Below are 25,193 nucleotides of genomic sequence, written 5' to 3' on the forward strand. Positions count from 1 at the left end.
TAGAGTATATTTTTTACAATTTAATTTCATTTTATATGGTATAAACAAGTAAACACATTCTCAGTCAACAATAGAAGACAATGGGAGCACTGTGTATGTTCTCTGATGAACTTAAAGGTGATGTGAAATATCAGTTTACACACTAGGAGAAGTTATTTTTCTGTGGATTCTCACATGCCTTTTAAGTGACATTTGTAAGGTGTGTATTCGCTCATGAGCTTTCAGCTTTCCTAACTCCGTAAAACTCTTTCCACACTGAGCGCGATGGTATGGCTTCTCCCCTGTGTGTATTTCGCTCATGATATTTCATGTTTCCTAACTGGTTAAAACTCTTTCCACAATGGGTGCAATGGTATGGCTTCTCCCCTGTGTGAATTCGCTCATGAGATTGTAGGTTTCCTAACAAGCTAAAACTCTTTCCACACTTTGTGCAATGGAAAGGCTTCTCCCCTGTGTGTATTCTCTCATGTCTTTTCAGGTTTCCTAAATGGTTAAAACTCGTTCCACACAAGGCGCAATGGAAAGGCTTTGCTTCGGTGTGTGTCCTCTCATGTCTTTTCAGGCTTCCTAACTTGGTAAACTTAGTTCCACACTGGGAGCAGTGGTAAGGCTTATCCCCTGTGTGTATTTGTTCATGAGATTTCATGTTATCTAACTTGTTAAAACTCTTTCCACACTGTTCGCAATGGTATGGCTTCTCCCCTGTGTGTATTCGCCCATGAGCAATTAGGCTTCCTAAGCGGTTAAAACTCTTTCCACAATGTGAGCAGTGGTAAGGCTTCTCCCCTGTGTGTATTCGGCCATGAGCTTTCAGGCTTCCTAACTGGCTAAAACTCTTTCCACAATGGGAGCAATGGTAAGGCTTCTCCCCTGTGTGTATTCGCTCATGAGCTTTCAGGCTTCCTAACTTGATAAAACTCTTTCCACACTGAGAGCAGAGGTGTCGTCTTGCTGGTTTGGACATCTCTGGTTCCTCCAAGTTTGGTTTTCCTCCTGCCAAAGACATTGTTTATTTAAAGAGAGACCAGAATGAAATCTCCACATGATAAAACTGCCTTGCTATGAGGTTTAATCCAAATCAGATCCCTCAATAACCTGAGGCCAGTTTTCAAACATTTCATAATTTAAAACAATCTTTGTGTGATTTTAAAACAAATCATGTTGAAGAGCTTCCTGGTAATATTACTCATTCTGTTTTAGTCATAACACAAAACACAGTTCTATCACACTTAAGACACAGACATAGCCAGATTCCTATCAAGCAGGTGGTTCTAAATATATAACTTTCATAGCTGTACGATACAGAATGTGACCTACACACTTCCTTAAACCTAAAATAAGTAAAGAGTCAAGAGCCTCACACTCAACGTCAACAAAACTAAGGAGATGATTGTGGACTTCAGGAAACAGCAGAGGGAACACCCCCCCTATCCACATCGATAGAACAGCAGTGGAGAAGGTAGTAAGTTTTAAGTTCCTCGGCGTACACATCACAGACAAACTGAATTGGTCCACCCACACAGACAGCATCATGAAGAAGGCGCAGCAGCGCCTCTTCAACCTCAGGAGGCTGAAGAAATTCGGCCTGTCACCAAAAGCACTCACAAACTTCTACAGATGCACAATCGAGAGCATCCTGTCGGGCTGTATCACCGCCTGGTACGGCAACTGCTCCGCCCACAACCGTAAGGCTCTCCAGAGGGTAGTGAGGTCTGCACAACGCATCACCGGGGGCAAACTACCTGCCCTCCAGGACACCTACACCACCCGATGTCACAGGAAGGCCATTAAGATCATCAAGGACAACAACCACCCGAGCCACTGCCTGTTCACCCCGCTATCATCCAGAAGGCGAGGTCAGTACAGGTGCATCAAAGCTGGGACCGAGAGACTGAAAAACAGCTTCTATCTCAAGGCCATCAGACTGTTAAACAGCCACCACTAACATTGATTGGCTGCTGCCAACACACTGACTCAACTCCAGACACTTTAATAATGGCAATTGATGGGAAATTATGTAAAATATATCACTAGCCACTTTAAACAATGCTACCTAATATAATGTTTACATACCCTACATTATTCATCTCATATGTATATACTGTACTCTATATCATCTACTGCATCTTTATGTAATACATGTATCACTAGCCACTTTAACTATGCCACTTTGTTTACATACTCATCTCATATGTATATACTGCACTCAATACCATCTACTGTATCTTGCCTATGCCGCTCTGTACCATCACTCATTCATATATCTTTATGTACATATTCTTTATCTCCTTACACTTGTGTGTATAAGGTAGTAGTTTTGGAATTGTTAGTTAGTTTACTTGTTGGTTATTACTGCATTGTCGGAACTAGAAGCACAAACATTTCGCTACACTCGCATTAACATCTGCTAACCATGTGTATGTGACAAATTAAATTTGATTTGACCGGCCAAAACCTCCCCCCAGCCCGGATGACGCTGGGACAATAGTGCGTCGCCTCATGGCTCTCCCGGTCGTGGCGGGCTGCGAGGGTATTGAACCGGAATCGGTAGTAACGCAGTGCGATGCAGTGCCTTGGAACGCTGCATTTATATTTCTGTTCAGTCAAAAGCTTGGACACACCTACTCATTCAAGGGTTTTTCTTTATTTTTGCTATTTTCCACATTGTAGAATAATAGTGAAGACATCAAAACTATGAAATAACGTATAGAACGTATAGAACACGTATAGAATCATGTAGAAACCAAAAAAATTGAAATAAATCCAAATATATTATATATTTGAGCTTCTTCAATGTAGCCCCCCTTTGCCTTGATGACAGCTTTGCAGGAATTCACGCAGTCTCCTCTGAACAGTTGATGTTGAGATGTGTCTGTGAAGCATTTATTTGGGCTGCAATTTCTGAGGCTGGTAACTCTAATGAACTTATCCTCTACAGCAGAGGTAACTCTGGGTCTTCCTTTCCTGTGGTGGTCCTCATGAGAGCCAGTTTCATCATAGCGCTTGATGTTTTTTTGCGACTGCACTTGAAGAAACTAAAAGGTCTTAACATTTTCCGGATTGACTGACCTTCGTGTCTTAAAGTAATGATGGACTGTCATTTCTCTTTGCTTATTTGAGCTGTTCTTGCCATAATATGTACTTGATCTTTTACCACATAGGGCTATCTTCAGCATATCAACTATATCAACTTTTAACAGGGCACATATGTTAATTGAAATGCATTCCAGGTGACTTCCCCATGAAGCTGGTTGAGAGAATGCCAAAAGTGTGCAAGGCAAAAGGTGGCTACTTTGAAGAATTTGTTTAACACTTTTTTGGCTACTATATGATTCCATATGTGATATTTCATAGTTTTGATGTCTTCACTACTATTCTACAATGTAGAAAATAGTAAAAATAAAGAAAAACCCTTGAATGAGTAGTTGTGTGTCCTAACTGTTGACTGGTAGTGTATATGGCCGATTCCGTGGGAAAGTCAACCTGAACATGTGTAACGGAGGTGAAAACGTGCCGTAAGCTCACTCCACAGCTAGCTTGAAACGTCACAGATGGAGCTGTCCAACTGGTACCTTTTAAACTCACTCCACAGCTAGCTTGAAACGTCACAGATGGAGCTGTCCAACTGGTACCTTTTCTATAGCTCCATCGGTTCATTGTCAAGGAGAGCGGTCACATGTGTTGAGAAGCAGAGGATCACTAGTTTGAGTCTAGTATGGGGACAGTGGAGGAAACTAAACTGGTAGCAGCACGCTGGCATCGGTTACATATTAAATCAATAAAGTGAGTCATTTCCAAATGAAACCATGTTCTTTAAGGTCTATATAGTATATATATTAAACCATGTTCTGTTAAGGTCTATATAGTATATATATTAAACCATGTTCTTTAAAAAGTCTATATGTTGGAGTTCAGGCTTCATTTGACCTGTTAGAGTAGGAAATTAAATGAATTTTGTCCATTACAGAGATGGAGGCCAAGTCTCACAAGAAAAGCTTTTCATTCAGTCATATTTCATGGCTTTTAGAAAAGGTTTACGGAGCTTGTTTTAAAAATATATGTATTTGACATTTTTAACAAGTTCTGTAGATCAGATGTTAATGAAGCAATACAGACCACATTGAAGTGTCTTGAGTATTGTTTGCCTGTTCTAGAGTCTTGTAAAGATAGGAGGTTGACTGGGACAGGCAATGTAACATCCATAATGTTTTGAGAAAATGTTTTTGTAAAACAAGCAGCTTACAATGGATCATCTTGAAACTCTCTCCAAAGCTAACTTTCATCAAGGTTTTATATGGTATACTGCTTTCTCTCTTTTCATTGGCAGAATCCTTTTCAGTGTTATGATATTCATAACATCCATATCCACCAGTCTATCTTCCTGTCAACTAACAGAACTCTGCTGGTTGTCCTGGTAACAGATACCAGTGGGCAGATCTATTGTATTTGTTCAAACTAAACTACAGCACTTACTTTGGTGAGTCAAATCTGATCCTTTCTTCTCTTCTCCTCCTCTCACAGTTCCACTCAGCCCTGTTGTTTTCCTGCAGTCAACAAGCAACACAGACAACCTCTTCATACCCAGCAGTAAGGTGCTACCGGGAGAGGCTCGACACTGGGACTCCGGGAGGGAGGAGGGGCTAGCGTTGTCCTGGTAACCATAAAGAGGGGACACAGACACATATCATTATGGATGCTGATGTCACTGTTGACATAAAGTGCTCTACAGAAACCCAGACCCCGATAGAGCAAGCTGTATGCTAGACCAGACCAAACTGTACCATCTGGTGTTCTGATCTGGAGAGACTCTCCTCTGCCTCGTCAGCATCTGGATGTTGTTGAGGCTTCCCAGAGGATCCATAATAGCCATGTCTCTCTCCTGTGTGAATGACAACATCAAACAGATGGTAAACTTATCTATTGCAATCATAAACATTCATATCTAAAATAGCCTCTAAAATGTAAAAGGGTCGTCCCACGAAATGGGTGCCTTTTACGTTTAAAAAAAATATTTTAAGTAGAAATTAGGCACCAATATTTAATTTTAAAAGCCTGTTGGCAGCAGGTAGCCTAGTTGCAAGATCAACGGTTTGCAAGATCGAATCCCCGAACAAGGTAAAAAATCTGTTGTTTTGCCCCTGAACAAGGGGCAAACTGTTTCTAGGACGTCATTGAAAATAAGAATTAGTTCTTAACTGACTTGCCTAGTTAAATAAAGGTCAAATAAAATAAAAGATGAGGAGAACTGTAATGTCGACCACGTGGAGAATTCAATACATCTCATTTAAAAGTCCCCAAAATATATGAACCAACTGCAGAATGAACATTTAACAATTCCTACAGTACTGAACAACATATTCAAGTGTAGAACTGCAGTAGAATGCCACTTAAAAACCACACATTAGTTCAACAACGGCATAGTTTGTGCCCCTGTTTAAGATGGTACTCACTGGTGTTAATCTGATATTCTGTCTCCTCCTCTTTCACACCCAAAACGTCTTCCTCCTTCACCTTTATTGAGATAGAATCCTCTTCCTCTCTAAAAGGTGCTTTCTCTTTTTTCACTATAACATCTTCTTCTTTCCCAATAACATCCTCTTCTTCTTTCACTATACCAACCTCCTCTTCCTCCTTTTTCATTCTGAAAGATTCTTTCTCCTCTTCTTTACCAGGGGAGGAGTAGTTTAGTGAGCTCATGGTCAGGGATGTTAGCTAGTTTGGTAGCATTAGCGACTAGCCTAGTGCTAACCTCAGTAACGTTATATTTAACACCTTTTCAAAATGAATAAGCAAATTAGGTTAAAGTTAACCAGTTGAAACGTCACCAGAAAAGTGTTTAAAACACTGAGATTAGCTAATGTACACAAACATGGTCTAAAGCGTCAATCGTTCAGTTTTATGTTGGCTAGCAAACTACCGAGGTGGTTGAAAGAGTAGCCGTGTTGTTGTTCCTGAAGAAGCGTCCCGTCCAGTCCATTATACGTCACGCAAGACGCATCACCTGAAAGACGCAGATCGCCACCTGCTGACTGGAGTGGGTAACGCAGTTTGGAAACAATAGTTACACTTTTGTATTGGAAAGAATAACTTAACAATAAACTGATACATTTTCTCTTACGTCTTACAAATAATACTTTCCTGTACACAGACGTAGAAGCTTAATATGAATATGTAGATGATGAATAAATACATCTATGAATAGGTAGATTTAATATACATTTGCTCTGTTCATTTTCACATTTGTTTTTATTAGATGTGACCATACTTTTCCCTTAAAGCCACGCTCTATAAGATACAAATCATCCTGTAAACAACAGAACAAATGCATCACATGCAAATAGCACTTGATTATCTGTAGTGCTTTACACTGGGTAGACAAAACATTAAGAACAACTGCTCCTTCCATAACCATAGACTGACTAGGTGAATCCAGATGAAAGCTATGATCCCTTATTGATGTCACTAGTTAAATCCAATTCAATCAGTGTAGATGAAGGGGAGAGATAGGTTAAATAAGGATTTTTACGCCTCGAGACAATTGAGGCATGGATTGCGCATGTGTGCCATTCAGAGGGTAAACGGGGAAGACAAAATACGTAAGTGTTTTTGAACGGGGTATGGTAGTAGGAGCCAGGTGCTCCGGTTTGTGTCAAGAACTGCAACAGTGCTGGATTTTTTAGCTAAACAGTTTCCCATGTGTACCAAGAATGGTCCACCACCCAAACAGTGGTGGTCAGTGCCGTTTAAGATGAGGGAGGACCATTTTGTTTATCATGAGCATGGCCTTATTTTTATTACACCATATTGCATGACTGTCATTCATATTCCATTCACCCAGTTCAATGTAACAGCGATAGGTTTAGACCACTACATGATACTAACATTTCCCCTATACCCATCATGAGGTAGCTACAACCTAGCCTATGAATGAAAGTTTAAAACATACAGTATATCGCAAAAGTGTTTTTAAACAGTTTTGTAAATATTTGAGTATATCTTTTCATGTGACAACACTGAAGAAATGACACTTTGCTACAACGTAAAGTAGTGAGTGTACAGCTTGTATAACAGTGTAAATTTGCTGTCCCCTCAAAATAACTCAACACACAGCCATTAATGTCTAAACCACTGGCAACAAAAGTGAGTACACCCGTAAGTGAAAACGTCCAAATTGGGCCCAAAGTGTCAATATTTTGTGTGGCCATCATTTTCCAGCACTGCCTTAACCCTCTTGGGCATGGAGTTCACCAGAGCTTCACAGGTTGCCACTGGAGTCCTCTTCCACTCCTCCATGACGACATCACGGAGCTGGTGGATGTTAGAGACCTTGCACTCCTCCACCTTCCGTTTGAGGATGCCCCACAGATGCTCAATAGGGTTTAGGTCTGGAGACATGCTTGGCCAGTCCATCACCTTTACCCTCAGCTTCTTTAGCAAGGCAGTGGTCATCTTGAAGGTGTGTTTGGGGTCGTTATCATGTTGGAATACTGCCCTGCGGCCCAGTCTCCGAAGGGAGGGGATCCTGCTCTGGTTCAGTATGTCACAGTACATGTTGGCATTCATGGTTCCCTCAATGAACTGTGGCTCCCCAGTGCCAGCAGCACTCATGCAGCCCCAGACCATGACACTTCCACCACCACGCTTGACTGTAGGCAACCTCACCCGGTTGCCGCCACACACGCTTGACACCATCTGAACCATATAAGTTTATCTTGGTCTCATCAGACCACAGGACATGGTTCCAGTAATCCATGTCCTTAGTCTGCTTGTCTTCAGCAAACTGTTTGCGGGCTTTCTTGTGCATCATCTTTAGAAGAGGCTTTCTTCTGGTACGACAGCCATGCAGACCAATTTGATGCAGTGTACGGCGTATGGTCTGAGCATGAACAGGCTGACCCCCCACCCCTTCAACCTCTGCAGCAATGCTGGCAGCACTCATACGTCTATTTCCCAAAGACAACCTCTGGATATGACGCTGAGCACGTGAACTCAACCTCTTTGGTCGACCATGGCGAGGCCTGTTCTGAGTGGAACCTGTCCAGTTAAACCACTGTATGGTCTTGGCCACCGTGCTGCAGCTCAGTTTCAGGGTCTTGGCAATCTTCTTATAGCCCAGGCCATCTTTATGTAGAGTAACAATTATTTTTTTCAGATCCTCAGAGAGACCTCTGCCATGAGGTGCCATGTTGAACTTCCAGTGACCAGTCAGTATGAGGGAGTGTGAGAGCGATGACACCAAATTTAACACACCTGCTCCCCATTCACACCTGAGACCTTGTAACACTAACGAGTCACATGACACCAGGGAGGGAAAATGGCTAATTGGGCCCAATTTGGAAATTTTCACTTAGGGGTGTACTCACCTTTGTTGCCAGTGGTTTATACATTAATGGCTGTGTGTTGAGTTATTTTGAGGGGACAGCAAATTTACACTGTTATACAAGCTGTACACTCACTACTTTACATTGTAGCAAAGTGTCATTTCTTCAGTGTTGTCACATGAAAAGATATACTCAAATATTTACAAAAATGTGAGGGGTGTACTCACTTTTGTGATATACTGTATATGCACACTGGTCGAGAGAAAAATGTCCATTCCGCCTTGCATCTAGCTGAAATATAGGGTGTAACCCTTAGTCAAACAGTTTCAAACAAGAGATTCTATTGGACAAATTCAGGTATGTTTGTTCCGGTTTTGTTTCGTTTAAGTAACGTTTGTCAATAGAATCGGCGGGAATGAATACACCCCTGATCACGTGTAAACACAGTTCACTTTCATTACAGCCACGTTGTATTCCTTCTCTCCTCCTCTCACCTTTTCCCTTCGCTTCTGGACTTCAATGCACAACACATCAGCTGTATGAGACCAGGCAAAAAAAACTTTCCAAGCCAAACCATATCATGACTGAAACACACAGCTTATTATTGTTGTCAACCATATTAGCTAAAATAACATCATAGTCAACAGAGCTAATAGAACTAACGCATTAGTAAACCTGCTACAATCATGCAGTAACGTTAGTGTACAGTCAGTAAGCAGTTTAGCATTTACATTGGTGGGTCCCGTGGCAATAAATTAGTAAAACCAAAAGCTTACCTTGACTTCTCTGATCCTTTCATTGGTTGGACAACATATCAGTTCATGCTGCAAGAGCTCTGATAGGTTGGAGGACATCCTCCGGAAGTTGTCATTATTACTGTGTAAGTCTATGGAAGCCTTGAGAACCATAAACCTCCTAGGTTTTGTATTGAAGTCAATGTACCCAGAGGAGGACGCAAAACAGTCTGTTTTAATCAATTATTTTGTGACGTGATTATATTTAGTATAGTTTTATCTAAAAAGGATAACTTTTGAAATGTATTACAATTTTTATTTTTCTGAAAATCACTGAGGAGGTTGGTGCTCCCCTTCCTCCTCTGAGGAGCCTCCCCTTCCTCCTCTGAGGAGCCTCCACTGCACCCAAAGGACACCCACAATTGTGGGAAGCATTGGAGTCAACATGGGCAAGCCTTCCTGTGGAAAGCTTTCAACACCTTGTAGAGTCCATGCCCCAACGAATTGAAGCTGTTCTGAGGGAGAAAGGGGAGGGTCCAACTCCATATTAGGAAGGTGTTCCAAATGTTTGGTATAATCAGTGGATATATCTGCCATTTAGCAGACACTTTTATCCAAAGTGATTTGCAGTCATGTGTGCAAACACTTTACATACGGGTAGTACCAGGAATCAAACCCACTACCCTGGTTTTACAAGCACCATACTCTACCAACTGAGCCACAGGACCACAAGGAAAGACCAAGGAATGATAAACACACACACACACACACACACACACACCACACACACAGCCTGAGTTTGAAAAATGTAATCAAAGACCGTAACTTTGAAACTGACATACCCCATATTTATCTCAAATCAAATGTTATTTGTCACATCAATACAACAAGTGTAGACCTTACTGTGAAATGCTGAATACAACAAGTGTAGGTAGACTTTACTGTGAAATGCTGAATACAACAAGTGTAGACCTTACTGTGAAATGCTGAATACAACAAGTGTAGACCTTACTGTGAAATGCTCACTGACAAGCCCTTAACCAAAATTGATACTATTCTAAACCCTCTGCCTGCAAGTTATCGTTATTTTCCTTCAAATTTCTGAAGAGGAAACAGCCCAGAAATGCCCTTGTCTGAGTGCATTTGTCTACCACTATGTGTAGCTGTTAGCGATGATGCTAATGACAACCATCTTCTGGTTGATAGAAAAGCTTTCCCAAAAACCTTGTCAATTAAATGTTAACTACAAAGTAATCTATGCCTCCATGGCAGAATGATATCATGTATATATATATATATAGATATATATATATATATATATAGAGAGAGAAGGTAATCAGGGAGGTAATGGAGTCCAGGTGAGTCTGATGACGAGCAGGTGTGCGTAACGATGATGACAGGTGTGCACCATAATGAGCAGCCAGACGACCAAGAGGCCGGAGAGAGAGCACACATGACAACACATGTTTTCTGTCTATGAAGGAATAAATGATTGGCAGGATATAGAACACAAAACAAAAAAAAAGGTAATTTTACCCCATTAATAACCTTTTACTGCAGGGGGGCTAAATCAGGGGCACGCCCAGAGTTTTCTTGGTAGTCTTAAACAAATCTACTGTGAAAAAAAGGTAATTTTACCCCATTAATAACCTTTTACTGCAGGGGGCTAAATCAGGGGCATGCCGAGAGTTTTCTCAAATCTACTGTAAAAACAAAAGTATCCACATCACACACATGGCTATGGGATGTAGAAAAGAAGACAGCAGTACTGGGTCAGATATAGTTTCCATCTATTTATATTTGAGATTGCATCTCAATATGACACTTTAAATAAACTCAGCAAAATAAAGAAACTTCCCCTTTTCCAGGACCCTTTATCTCTTTCAGAGATCATTCGTAAAAATCTTAGACAAAACAATATTGTTACTGTATATAATAGTTGTTTAATAGACATTCTAACAAGAATTTTAACCACCCTTGGGTTATGATGTATATGACAAGGTACATTGGCTACTTTAGTAATCTTTTTTTATTGACATGTTTATAATCCAAAAGTATGTTTTTAGACAGGAGGGAAATACTGTTTATGTTAAACTGTAGAGAACAAAAACCTTTGGTGAATCAGGGAGAGAGAGAGAGAGAGAGGCAGAGAGAGATCAGCGAGTCCCCGATTTCTTAAATACTACACATGTCCAGAAGGTTGGTTCTGACAAACGCATTTCAAAGTTTAAATCACATAAATCAAACACTATCACGTGGATTTGTTTTGTTGAAATGACGTGGAAACAAAGTTAATTCAACCAGTGGGAGGTTTGTAAATGACCCCAGGAAAGTAAAACAAACAAGTCTTCATTGAGACAAGGATGCAGGTGCAGCTGGTTTGCAACGCAGGATGATACTCCCAGGAACAGGAGATTATGATAGAACAGTTTCACAAGGTTAGTCACATACTCAGATATGTGGACACATACAATTAACATTTTACATTACAGAGTCAGTGATACATTTCATTTCATTAAATCATCAGTGGGCCAACAATGCAAATGTCAACAATGGAACTAATGCATCACATCCAAATATCACTTGATTATCTGACCATTTAAACACAAGGAATCTGATCTACTCTTTTTTCAAACTGACATACTCCATATTCAATTCATGTTTTCTCCCCTGTGTGGACTCTCACATGTCTTTTAAGTGACTGTGATGAGTAATATGTCTTCCCACAGTCTGAGCATTTGTAAGGCTTCTCCCCTGTGTGTATTCGCTCATGAGCCATCAGGCTTCCTAACTCGCTAAATCTCTTTCCACACTGGGAGCAGTGGTAAGGCTTCTCCCCTGTGTGTATTCTCTCATGTTTTTTCTGATTACTTAAGTGGGTAAAACGCTTTCCACACTTGGAGCAGTGGTGCGGCTTTTCTCCTGTATGCATTCTCTCGTGTATTTTCAGGCTCCATAACGTTGTAAAACTCTTTCCACACTGGGAGCAATGGTACGGCTTTTCTCCTGTATGTATTCTCTCGTGAATTTTCAGTGTCCCTATTGTTGTAAAACTCTTTCCACACCGGGAGCAATGATAAGGCTTCTCACCTTTGTGTAATCTCTCAGGTCGTTTCAGGTCCCTTAACTGGTTACAACCTGTTCCAAACTGGGAACAGTGGTAAGGCTTCTCCCATGTGTGTATTCTCCCATGTTGCTTCAGGTGTCCTTTCTGGTTAAAACTCTTTCCACACTGAGAGCAGTGGTAAGGCTTCTCCCCTGTGTGTATTCTCTCGTGTGTTTTCAGGTTACATAACAGGGTAAAACTCTTTCCACACTGGGAGCAGAGGTAAGGCTTCTCCCCTGTGTGTATTCTCTCATGTTGTTTCAGGTCCCTTAACCCGTTACAACCCGTTCCACACTGAGAGCAGTGGTAAGGCTTCTCCCCCGTGTGTATTTTCTCATGTTGGTTCAGTTGTCCTTTCTGGTTAAAACCCTTTCCACACTGGGAGCACTGGTGTCGTCTTGCTGGTTTGGACATATCTGGCTCTGGTTCCTCCGAGTCTGGTCTCTCTCCTGCCAAAAACAGATTGTTTATTTAAATAGACCTGAATGAAACCTCCACATGATAAAACAGCCTTGCAACGAAGGGAAAATCCTAATCAGATCCCTCAATAACCTATAGCCAGTATTAACAATCTTGTTGTGATTTTAAAACAAATTATGTTGTAGAGCTTCCTGGTAATTACTGATAATATGTTTACATTACTTATTTTATTAATTCTGTTTTTACAAGTCAGAACACAAAAAAACGAAACAGTTCTAGGACACTCAAGACACAGACGTCACTGGATTCCTATCGAGCAGGTGGTTCTGAATAAAAAACCTTCAGAGTTGTATGAATAGTTGTATGTACAGAATGCGACCTACACACTTCCTTGAACCTAAAATAAGTAAAGAAGTAATTTTATGTGAAAATCCAAAACATGTATTTACGTCGAAGGGATTCGACACGCTATTTAAAATGGCCCAATTCATTTAGACGTTAACACATTTTCAACACTTTGACTGTCACTGAAGTCATGACATTTTGGGTAAAGTAAAAAAATAAGGTGAAATATTTTGGGGAAATGTCCTAAAACTGTTAGTAACTATATACAGTACATCTATATATATAGCCATATTATAAAGTCTGAAAGGGCTTGGTGAGTCACATGTCATGAATTCACTATGACATCATCATATGTTCCTAAGACTGTTAGTAACTCTATATAGCACATCTGATAGTAACTCTATATAGCACATCTGATAGTAACTCTATATAGCACATCTGATAGTAACTCTATATAGCACATCTGATAGTAACTATATATAGTACATCTGATAGTAACTCTATATAGCACATCTGATAGTAACTATATATAGCACATCTGATAGTAACTCTATATAGCACATCTGATAGTAACTATATATAGCACATCTGATAGTAACTCTATATAGCACATCTGATAGTAACTCTATATAGCACATCTGATAGTAACTATATATAGCACATCTGATAGTAACTATATATAGCACATCTAATAGTAACTCTATATAGCACATCTGATAGTAACTCTATATAGCACATCTGATAGTAACTCTATATAGCACATCTGATAGTAACTATATATAGCACATCTGATAGTAACTCTATATAGCACATCTGATAGTAACTCTATATAGCACATCTGATAGTAACTATATATAGCACATCTGATAGTAACTCTACTGAACAAAATATTCTGGATGTAAAGTAGAGGTCGAACGATTATGATTGCAGGTACTGATTATTGGAGGACCAAAAAAAAGTCAATACCGATTAATTGGCCGATTTATATATATCTATATATATATCTATATATATATATCTATATATATATATATATATATATATATATATATATATATATATATATATATATTTGTAACAATTACAACAATACTGAATGAACACTTTTATTTTAACTTAATATAATAGATCGATAAAATCAATTTAGCCTCAAGTAAATAATGAAACTTGTTCAATTTGGTTTAAATAATGCAAAAACACAGTGTTGGAGAATAAAGTAAAAGTGCAATATGTGCCATGTAAGAAAGCTAACGTTTCAGTTCCTTGCTCAGAACATGAGAACATATGAAAGCTGGTGGTTCCTTTTAACATGAGTCTTCAATATTCCCAGTTAAGAAGTTTTAGGTTGTAGTTATTATAGGAATTATGATATTATTTCTCTCTAAACTGTTTGTATTTCATATACTTTTGATTATTGGATGTTCTTATAGGCACTATAATATTGCCAGCCAAATCTCGGGAGTTGATGGGCTTGAAGTCATAAACAGCGCTGTGCTTCAAGCATTGCAAAGAGCAGATGGCAAACGCAGAAAAGTGCTGTTTGAATGAATGCTTATGAGCCTGCTGCTGCCTACCACCACTCAGTCAGACAAAGAAATGGTCTTCACACAGTTCGCAATGAGCCAGACAGCCCAAAAGCGAATGGGCTTTTGTTAAATCATCACCTAATTGAGAAATAATGAATTGAAGTTGGAACATCTGTAACATTTGTAGACTAGCGGTTAATAAGAATGTTGGGCCAGTAACCGAAAGTTCTCCAGTTCGAATCCCCATGACGGCAAGTAGTAAAAATCCTCCTTTAAGACTCCATAATGTTTCATCATTAGATGTTACAGACCTCCATTAAGACTCCATAATGTTTCATCATTAGATGCTACAGTCCTCCTTTAAGACTCCATAATGTTTCATCATTAGATGCTACAGTCCTCCTTTAAGACTCCATAATGTTTCATCATTAGATGCTACAGTCCTCCTTTAAGACTCCATAATGTTTCATCATTAGATGCTACAGTCCTCCTTTAAGACTCCATAATGTTTCATCATTAGATGCTACAGTCCTCCTTTAAGACTCCATAATGTTTCATCTGTAGATGCTACAGTCCTCCTTTAAGACTCCATAATGTTTCATCATTAGATGCTACAGTCCTCCTTTAAGACTCCATAATGTTTCATCATTAGATGCTACAGTCCTCCTTTAAGACTCCATAATGTTTCATCATTAGATGCTACAGTCCTCCTTTAAGACTCCATAATGTTTCATCATTAGATGCTACAGTCCTCCTTTAAGACTCCATAATGTTTCATCATTAGATGCTACAGTCCTCCTTTAAGACTCCATAATGTTTCATCAGTAGACGCTACAGTCCTCCTTTAAGACTCCATAATGTTTCATCATTAGATGTTACAGTCCTCCTTTAAGACTCCATAATGTTTCATCATTAGATGCTACAGTCCTCCTTTAAGACTCCATAATGTTTCATCATTAGATGCTACAGTCCTCCTTTAAGACTCCATAATGTTTCATCATTAGATGCTACAGTCCTCCTTTAAGACTCCATAATGTTTCATCATTAGATGCTACAGTCCTCCTTTAAGACTCCATAATGTTTCATCATTAGATGCTACAGTCCTCCTTTAAGACTCCATAATGTTTCATCATTAGACGCTACAGTCCTCCTTTAAGACTCCATAATGTTTCATCAGTAGACGCTACAGTCCTCCTTTAAGACTCCATAATGTTTCATCAGTAGATGCTACAGTCCTCCTTTAAGACTCCATAATGTTTCATCATTAGATGCTACAGTCCTCCTTTAAGACTCCATAATGTTTCATCAGTAGACGCTACAGTCCTCCTTTAAGACTCCATAATGTTTCATCAGTAGATGCTACAGTCCTCCTTTAAGACTCCATAATGTTTCATCATTAGATGCTACAGTCCTCCTTTAAGACTCCATAATGTTTCATCAGTAGACGCTACAGTCCTCCTTTAAGACTCCATAATGTTTCATCATTAGATGTTACAGTCCTCCTTTAAGACTCCATAATGTTTCATCATTAGATGCTACAGTCCTCCTTTAAGACTCCATAATATTTGAAGAATCTAGGCATAGTGTACTGTAGTTATTATATATAGATAGAAACGCTTTTCATTTAATCATATTTCATGGCTTTTAGAAAAATCTTACGGAGCTTGTTTTAAATATATATATTTGCAATTTTTAACAAGTTCTGTAGATCAGATGTTAATTTTTTTATTTTTTTATTTTATTTAACCAGGTAGGCAAGTTGAGAACAAGTTCTCATTTACAACTGCGACCTGGCCAAGATAAAGCAAAGCAGTTCGACACATACAACAACACAGAGTTACACATGGAGTAAAACAAACATACAGTCAATAATACAGTAGAAAAACAAGTCTATATACAATGTGTGCAAATGAGGTGAGATAAGGGAGGTAAGGCAATAAATAGGCAATGCTGGCGAAGGACATACAGTCTAGCAATTAAACACTGGAATGGTAGATGTGCTGCAGATGAATGTGCAAAGTAGAAATACTGGGGTGCAAAGGAGCAAGATAAATAAATAAATACAGTAGGGGATGAGGTAGTTTGTTTGGGCTATTTACAGATGGGCTATGTACAGGTGATCTGTGAGCTGCTCTGACAGCTGGTGCTTAAAGCTAGTGAGGGAGATAAGTGTCTCCAGTTTCAGTGATTTTTGTAGTTCGTTCCAGTCATTGGCAGCAGAGAACTGGAAGGAGAGGCGCCAAAGGAGGAATTGGCTTTGGGGGTGACCAGTGACCAGTGAGATATACCTGCTGGAGCGCCTGCTACGGGTGGGTGCTGCTATGGTGACCAGCGAGCTGAGATAAGGTGGGCTTTACCTAGCAGAGACTTGTAGATGACCTGGAGCCAGTGGGTTTGGCGATGAGTATGAAGCGAGGTCCAACCAACGAGAGCGTACAGGTTGCAGTGGTGGGTAGTATATGGGTCTTTGGTGACAAAACGGCTGGCACTGTGATAGACTTCATCCAATTTGTTGAGTGGAGTGTTGGAGGCTCTTTTGTAAATGACATCGCCGAAGTCGAGGATCGGTAGGATGGTCAGTTTTATGAGGAGGGTATGTTTGGCAGCGTGAGTGTAGGAGGCTTTGTTTGCGAAATAGGAAGCAAATTCTAGATTACATTTTGGATTGGAGATGTTTGATGTGAGTTTGGAAGGAGAGTTTACAGTCTAACCAGACACCTAGGTATTTATAGTTGTCCACGTATTCTAAGTCAGAGCCGTCCAGAGTAGTGATGCTGGACGGGCGGGCAGGTGCTGGCAGCGATTGGTTGAAGAGCACGCATTTACTTGTATTTAAGAGCAGTCGGAGGCCACGGAAGGATAGTTGAATGGCATTGAAGCTCATCTGGAGGGTAGTTAACACAGCGTCCAAAGAAGGGCCAGAAGTATACAGAATGGTGTCGTCTGCGTAGAGGTGGATCAGAGAATCACCAGCAGCAAGAATGAAGCAATGCAGACCACATTGAAGTGTCTGGAGTTTAATTTGCCTGTTCTAGAGTCTTGTAAAGATAGGGGGGTTGACTGGGACAGGCAATGTAACATCCATCATATTTTGCGAAAATGTTTTTGTAAAACAAGCACCTTACATCAGATCATCTTGAAACTTTCTCTCTAAAGCGAACTTTCATCAAGGTTTTATATGGTCTATTGGTTTCTCTCTAAAGCTAACTTTCATCAAGGTTTTATATGGTCTATTGGTTTCTCTCTAAAGCTAACTTTCATCAAGGTTTTATATGGTCTATTGGTTCCTCTCTAGAGCTAACTTTCATCAAGGTTTTATATGGTCTATTGGTTTCTCTCTAAATCTAACTTTCATCAAGGTTTTATATGGTCTATTGGTTTCTCTCTTTTCATTGGCAGAATCCTTTTTTACTGTTATGATATTCATAACATCCATATCCACCAGTCTATCTTCCTGTCAACTAACAGAACTCTGCTGGTTGTCCTGGTAACAGATACCAGTCTATCTTCCTGTCAACTAACAGAACTCTGCTGGTTGTCCTGGTAACAGATACCAGTCTATCTTCCTGTCAACTAACAGAACTCTGCGTGTTGTCCTGGTAACAGATACCAGTGGGCAGATCTGTTGTATTTGTTCAAACTAAACTAAAGCACTTACTTTGATGAGTCAAATCTGATCCTTTCTTCTCTTCTCCTCCTCTCACAGTTCCACTCAGCCCTGTTGTTTTCCTGCAGTCCACCAGCAGCACAGACAACCTCTTCATACCCAGCAGTAAGGTGCTACCGGGAGAGGCATGACATAGGGGCTCCGGGAGGGAGGAAGGGCTAGAGTTGTCCTGGTAATCATAAAGAGGGGACACAGACACATCATTATGAATGCTTATGTCGACTGTTGTCATGAAGTGCTTTACAGAAACCCATCCCAGACCCAGAGAGAGCAAGCTGTATGCTAGACCAGACCAAGCTGTACCATCTGGTGTTCTGATCTGGAGAGACTCTTCTCTGCCTCATCAGCATCAGGATGTTGTTGAGGCTCCCCAGAGGATCCACCATAGTCATGTCTCTCTCCTGTGTGAACAAGAACATCAAACAGATGGTAAACTTATGATCTTCTATTGCAATCACAGAGTCTTACTACATGATGCATGAATATGTCTAAAAAGGGCCTAAAATGGCCACTTTCATCTTGATTTTATAAAATATTGTGTGATGCAAATGTAAAATGGTGCCTTTTGTGTCGCTTTGATATTTTAAGTAGAAATTACGCAGCAATATTGCATTTTATATTAGATGAAGTGCACTTTAAAAAATCTAATTCAATAAATCTAATTTAAATCTCCCAAAAACATATGTACCAATGGCAGATTGAACTAACAATTCCTACAGTACTGAACGACATATTCAAGTGTAGAACTTCAGTAGAATGCCCCCCTTCAACAACTGCATAGTTTGTGCCCCTGTTTAAGACAGTACTCACGGGTGTTAATCTGAAATTCTGTCTCCTCTTCTTTCACTCCCAAAACATCTTCCTCCTTCACGTTTATTGAGACAGCATCCTCTTCCTCTCTAAAAGCTTCTTTCTCTTCTTTCACTATAACAGCCTCCTCTTCTTTTATCATTCTGAAAGCTTCTTCCTCTCTTTTCACTGTAATATCCTCCTCTTCTTTTATCATTCTGAAAGCTTCTTCCTCTCTTTTCACTGTAATATCCTCCTCTTCTTTTATCATTCTGAAAGCTTCTTCCTCTCCTTTCACTGTAATATCCTCCTCTTCTTTTATCATTCTGAAAGCTTCTTCCTCTCTTTTCACTGTAACACCCTCCTCTTCTTCTACTTCCACGACAATGTTCAGTCCCAGAGCTTCTTTCTCCATAGAGTAGACCTCTTCTTTAGCAAGGGAGGAGTAGTTTAGTGAGCTCATGGTCAGGGATGTTAGTTAGCAAGTTAGGTAGCATTAGCGACTAGCCTAGACACTATCAATCTTTAACAAGTTTGCAAATTGAACAAGCACATTAGGTTAAAGTTAACCATTAGATAAGTCAACCGAAATTAGTTTAAAACACTGAGATTAGCTAATGTACATTAACATGGTCTAAATAATCAATATTTCAGTTTTATGTTGGCTAGCAAGCTACCGAGGTGGTTGAAAGAGTAGCCGTGTTGTTGTTCCTGAAGAAGCGCCTCGTCCAGTTAATTATACGTCACGCAAGACGCACATCGTCATCCGCTGGCTGGAGTGAGTAACGCATTTTGGAAACAATAGTTACTACGCGTTTGGTATTGGAAATAAAGTCATAATAATTTAACAATAAACTGATATATTTTCACTCACGTCTTAGAACTAATACGATTTGATTTAAGAATTTCCTGTACACATACGTAGATCTTAATATGAATATGTAGATGATGCATTAATACTTCTATGAATAGGTAGCGTGTTAATACACATTTTCTCTGTTCATTTTTCACATTCGTTTTTATCTCGATGTGACCATACTATTCCCTTAAAGCCACGCTCTATAAGATACAAATCATCCTGTAAACAACAGAACAAATGCATCACATGCAAATAGCACTTTATTATATGTAGTGCTATACACTGAGTATACAAAACATTAAGAACACCTGCTCCTTTTATGACTTAGACTGACTAGATTAATTCAGGCTAAAGCTACGATCCCTTATTGATGTCACTAGTTAAATCCAATTCAATCAGTGTAGATGAAGGGGGAGGGAGACAGGTTAAATAAGGAATTTTAAGCCTTGAGACAAATGAGACATGGATTGTGCATGTGTGCCATTCAGAGGGTGAATTGGGAAGACAAAATATTTAAGTGCCTTTGAACGGGGGATGGTAGTAGGTGCCAGGCGCACCGGTTTGTGTCAAGAACTGCAACACTGCTGGGGTTTTCAGCTCAACAGTTTCCCAAGTGTAGAAAGAATGGTCCACCACCCAAACCACCTTAAACAATTCCGACAGTGTAGAACTTCAGTTGAATGTCCCTTTGAAACACCACATTATTTCAAGAACTGCATAGTGCCCCTGTTTTTAAGACAGTACTCACTGGGGTTAGTCTGATCTTCTCCTCTTTCACTCCCAAAACGTCTTCCTCCTCTTTAATTGAGATAGCCTCCTCTTCCTCTTTTACTCCAAAAGGTTATTCCTCTTCTTTCAATGTTACGGTATCTTCCTCCTTTTTTATTCAGAAAGCTTCTACCTCATCATGTTCCACGCTGACAACATCTTTCCCATCTTCCTCTTTCACTGTAATATCATCCTCTTCTTCTTTCAATGTGATAGCCTCCTCTTCATCCGTTTTCATTCTGAAAGCTTCTTCCTCTCCTTTCACCAGACCGTTCTCCGTCTTGCTTAGTGAGCTCATGTTCCGGGCGATTAAGTATCAATGTAACACATATGCTAATTTAACAAGCAAATCACGTTTAAATTAACTAGATGATAGGTAAACACAAACAGTAATATACACAAGGTTGGTCTTAAACGCTTCAATGTTTCGGTTTATTTTCGATTGCAAGCTACCACGTAGTTGAATCTGTTGTTGCTGTTGAAGAAACTTCCCGTCCACTAGAAATATACGTCACGCAAGAAGCAACACAGGGGAGGAGCGTTATCTCGCTCGTCCAGGCAACATTGAGGGTTAGGTGGTTAACAGTCTAATATTGGCTATCAATTTTGAAAGAAACTAACTATAACTTGTTTTAGCAACATGGGATAAGTTTAGAGTTCGTTTTTGTCAAGTTGAATGGGAAGAACACGACCGAAAGACAATAGTAAACGGAATATCCAAGTCTCACAGAAGACGGCAGACATGCTAGCTAGCCACAACGAGAACCAGATCAGCATGGAGACACAAGAAGCCGCGAACTCAAGCAAGAGAAAATAGAAAGAACAGAACAGACCAGGATGAAATCCTCGCAACCTCTTTACCTCAGACCCTAATTAAAAATCCACCGGTGAAAAAAAGAGGCCATTTCCATGTCTGAACTTTTCTCTGCAATCCAGTCCCTGTCTACTATAATAGACACCACGCTCTCCAAAGTGTCCATCATAGTCCGCTACTCATAATTGTGAGCGAGAACAAGGAAAATATAACGTTCCTAGAGAATGAGTTAGAAGAAACTGCAATCCCAAAATAATGAGCTGTGTGAGAATGTAGCTGAACGTCAAAGGTACTCTCGCAGGTAGAATCTGAAAATCCAAGGTGTAAAAGAGAGAGGATATTTGGGATGCAGTCATTCATATCCTGGGAAAGGTGGCTTTGTGCATCAAAGACAGGCTAAGAGATGTGATTTATGTGGTACATCGACATGGGAAACGAAAATCTGATGGAAAATCTGATGGTCTTGCGCTTAACCATTAATATTGCGCTTAATATTGCGCTTAACCATTACAGGGACATCATCTGGAGAATGGCAAAGGGGAACACGTTTCTGGACGAGAAGAAGAAGCTCTGATACCGCAGGATCAGGCTGCCAGATAGAAACTTTGGCCGCAGATACAGAAGGCGCGACAAGAGGGAAAGAAGGCTGGGTTCAAGGGCCCACACGCGATTATCGAAGGAAGAATGATTACTGGGTAACTCTGTTGACATGAACCAAACTGGAACTGTGAGTACTGCCAATAGTACAGTTATTGTACTGCCACAATTAATGTACTGTTCGAACTAGAACTGATTAACATTTGCCAAAAAAAAAGGAAGTAAATATATTTGTTACACGGTTATCCACCGCTACCTCAGCTGAGCGTAGTTTTCCGTCGGAGTAATCCTCTAAAGGTTCACTGTTTGTTTTATTGTTCACATTACTACTTCTGTTATCTAGTTTGTGTTATTTCTTTTTTTAATGCAGGAGTTCGTTTTCAACTCAATATCGTTAGTCGGAATGCCAGGGGGTTGAGAGATCTTACAAAAAGGAAAGCCTTATTTTTATATTGTTAAACGCAGTAACGCAGATGTTGTCCTTCTTCAGGAAACTAATTCAGGTGAAAGTGATTTGAAATGTTGTAAATCACAACGGGGAGACACATGGCCTATTTCAGTCATGGATCAAATCATTCTGCTGGTGTTTTGACACTTATTCACAAGTTTAAAGGTGACGTTCTAGAATCCACATCTTCACAAGTTTAAAGGTGACGTTCTAGAATCCACATCTTCACAAGTTTAAAGGTGACGTTCTAGAATCCACATCTTCACAGTTTAAAGGTGACGTTTTAGAATCCACATCTTCACAGTTTAAAGGTGACGTTCTAGAATCCACATCTTCACAGTTTAAAGGTGACGTTCTAGAATCGACATATTTACAAGTTTAAAGGTGACGTTCTAGAATCCACATCTTCACAGGATGGGAGATGGGTCACAGTAACTGTTAAACCTGACAATGCTATTTTCATCATCTGTAATGTATACGGACATAACTCACATGCTCCTAATAAGACCCCTTTTACCAGGGAAAGTACAGGATTTAAGCAACAAATACTCTAGAGGCTTTTCTAATTATTTCAGGGGATTTTAATGAAACACCTGATGCATCTGTTGATCGTTTTCCTCCTAGAACGAGTCAAAGCCTTCAAAATAGCAATATCATCACTACATTATGCAAGGATCTCTGTGTCGATGATGCCTGGTGTTATTTCACTCCGGATGCAAAGGGACTAACAAAACTATGTCACGTAAATCTAGAATATATTTATTCCTAATTTCCCCCTTTATGTTACAATTTGTTAAAGATGTAGATTATCAGTTGGCTCCCTTTTCTGATCATTACTTGATTTCCCTGAATTTACAAGCTACTAAAAAATCAACAGGTACTCGAGGATATTGGAAATTAAACAACACACTTCTTAAAGATACTGATCTCATTGAAAACATCAAATCATTAGCCAAAGATATTTTTTGCAAGAAAAGACTTGGGTCAGGTAGCTTTCCACAAGCTTCCTACAATAAGTTGGGTGAATTTTGGCCCATTCCTCCTGACAGAGCTGGTGTAACTGAGTTAGGTTTGTAGGCCTTCTCGCTCGCACACACTTTTTCAGTTCTGTCCACAAATGTTCTATAGGATTGAGGTCAGAGCTTTGTTGTCTTGACTTTGTTGTCTTGACTTTGTTGTCTTGACTTTGTTGTCCTTAAGCCATTAAGCCATTTTGCCACATCTTTGGAAGTATGCTTGGGGTCATTGTCCATTTGGAAGACCCATTTGCGACAAAGCTTCAACTTCCTGACTGATGTCTTGATGTGTCTTCAATATATCCACATCATTTTCCTACCTCATGATGCCATCTATTTTATGAAGTGCATCAGTCCCTCCTGCAGCAAAGCACCCCCACAACATGATGCTGCCACCACCGTGCTTCACGGTTGGAATGGTGTTCTTCGGTTTGCAAGCCTCCCCCGTTTTCCTCCAAACATAACGTTGGACATTATGGCCAAACAGTTTCATCAGACCAGAGGACATTTCACCAAAAAGTACGATCTTTGTCCCCATGTCCAGTTGCAAACCGTAGTCTGGCTTTTTTATGGCGGTTTTGGAACAGTGGCTTCTTCCTTGCTGAGCGGCCTTTCAGGTAATATAGGACTCGGTTGATATAGGACTTGTTTTACTGTGGATATAGATACTTTTGTACCTGTTTCCTCCAGCATCTTCATAAGGTCCATTGCTGTTGTTCTGGGATTGATTTGCACTTTTTGCACCAAAGTACATTCAGCTCTAGGAGTCAGGACTGATCTCCTTCCTGAGCAGTATGATGGCTGCGTGGTCCCATGGTGTTTATGCTTGCGGACTATTGTTTGTACAGATGAACGTGGTACCTTCAGGCGTTTGGAAATTGCTCCCAAGGATGAACCAGACTTGTGGAGGTCTACAATTTTTTTCCTGAGGACTTGGCTGATTTCTTTTGATTTTCCCATGATGTCAAGCAAAGAGGCACTGAGTTTGAAGGTAGGCCTTGAAATACATCCACAGGTAGACCTCCAATTGACTCAAATAATGTCAATTAGCCTATCAGAAGATTCTAAAGCCATGACATAATTTTCTGGAATTTTCCCAGCTTTAACGGCACAGTGAACTTAGTGTATGTACATTTCTGGAATTGTGATACAGTGAAATAATCTGTCTGTAAACAATTGTTGTAAAAATTACTTGTGTCATGCACAAAGTAGATGTCCTAACCGACTTGCCCAAAACTATAGTCTGTTCATTATATACATCTTATGTATTGTTACACCATGTAGGAGCAGTATAAATATCTCTGTTTATTGTAATATTATATGTTTGTTTGACTGATTTCCAAATGGTTTATTATGGTTTAATTTGACTGTGCAAGTCCGTTAAGAACAAATTCTTGTTTTACAATGACAGCCTACCGCAGCCAAACCCTACCCTGACCTGGGCCAATTGTGCGCCGCCCTATGGGACTCCTGATCATGGCCGGTTGTGATACAGCCCGGGATCGAACCAGGAACTAGAGACGCCTCTAGCACTGAGATGCAGTGCATTAGACCGCTGCGCCACTCGGGAGCCCTCACTCAATATATGCACCTATTAACACATGCTTCTGCTTGTACATTTCCATTTCTTTAATTAAATAAATGACAAATAAACCTTTAGTCTGAAAATAAAATGCATCTTATTTTACTAAACTGCGTTGCCCACTCTAGTCAGCAGATGGCGAATGACGTATTCCAGGCAATGCTGCCTGTGTGACGTCTAATCTAATGGACGGGAAGTTTC

At 39.9% G+C, this 25,193-nt stretch overlaps 1 protein-coding gene across 1 annotated transcript; it reads right to left on the reverse strand.

Moving 5' to 3' along the window:
* Window positions 1-16: 16 nt before the first annotated feature.
* On the reverse strand, window positions 17-19,634 carry LOC110487163 (uncharacterized). The gene is given in 9 exon segments (XM_090194581.1): window positions 17-288; window positions 290-993; window positions 4,474-4,651; window positions 4,782-4,879; window positions 5,451-5,712; window positions 11,715-12,610; window positions 18,111-18,288; window positions 18,423-18,520; window positions 18,930-19,634. Coding segments are annotated over 9 exon segments (3,009 nt in total). The 5' UTR covers window positions 19,372-19,634; the 3' UTR covers window positions 17-135.
* Window positions 19,635-25,193: the final 5,559 nt, after the last annotated feature.

The sequence above is a fragment of the Oncorhynchus mykiss genome, chromosome 13 (genome assembly GCF_057628025.1).
Source record: "Oncorhynchus mykiss isolate SJ-2025 chromosome 13, ASM5762802v1, whole genome shotgun sequence".
NCBI lineage: Eukaryota > Metazoa > Chordata > Actinopteri > Salmoniformes > Salmonidae > Oncorhynchus > Oncorhynchus mykiss.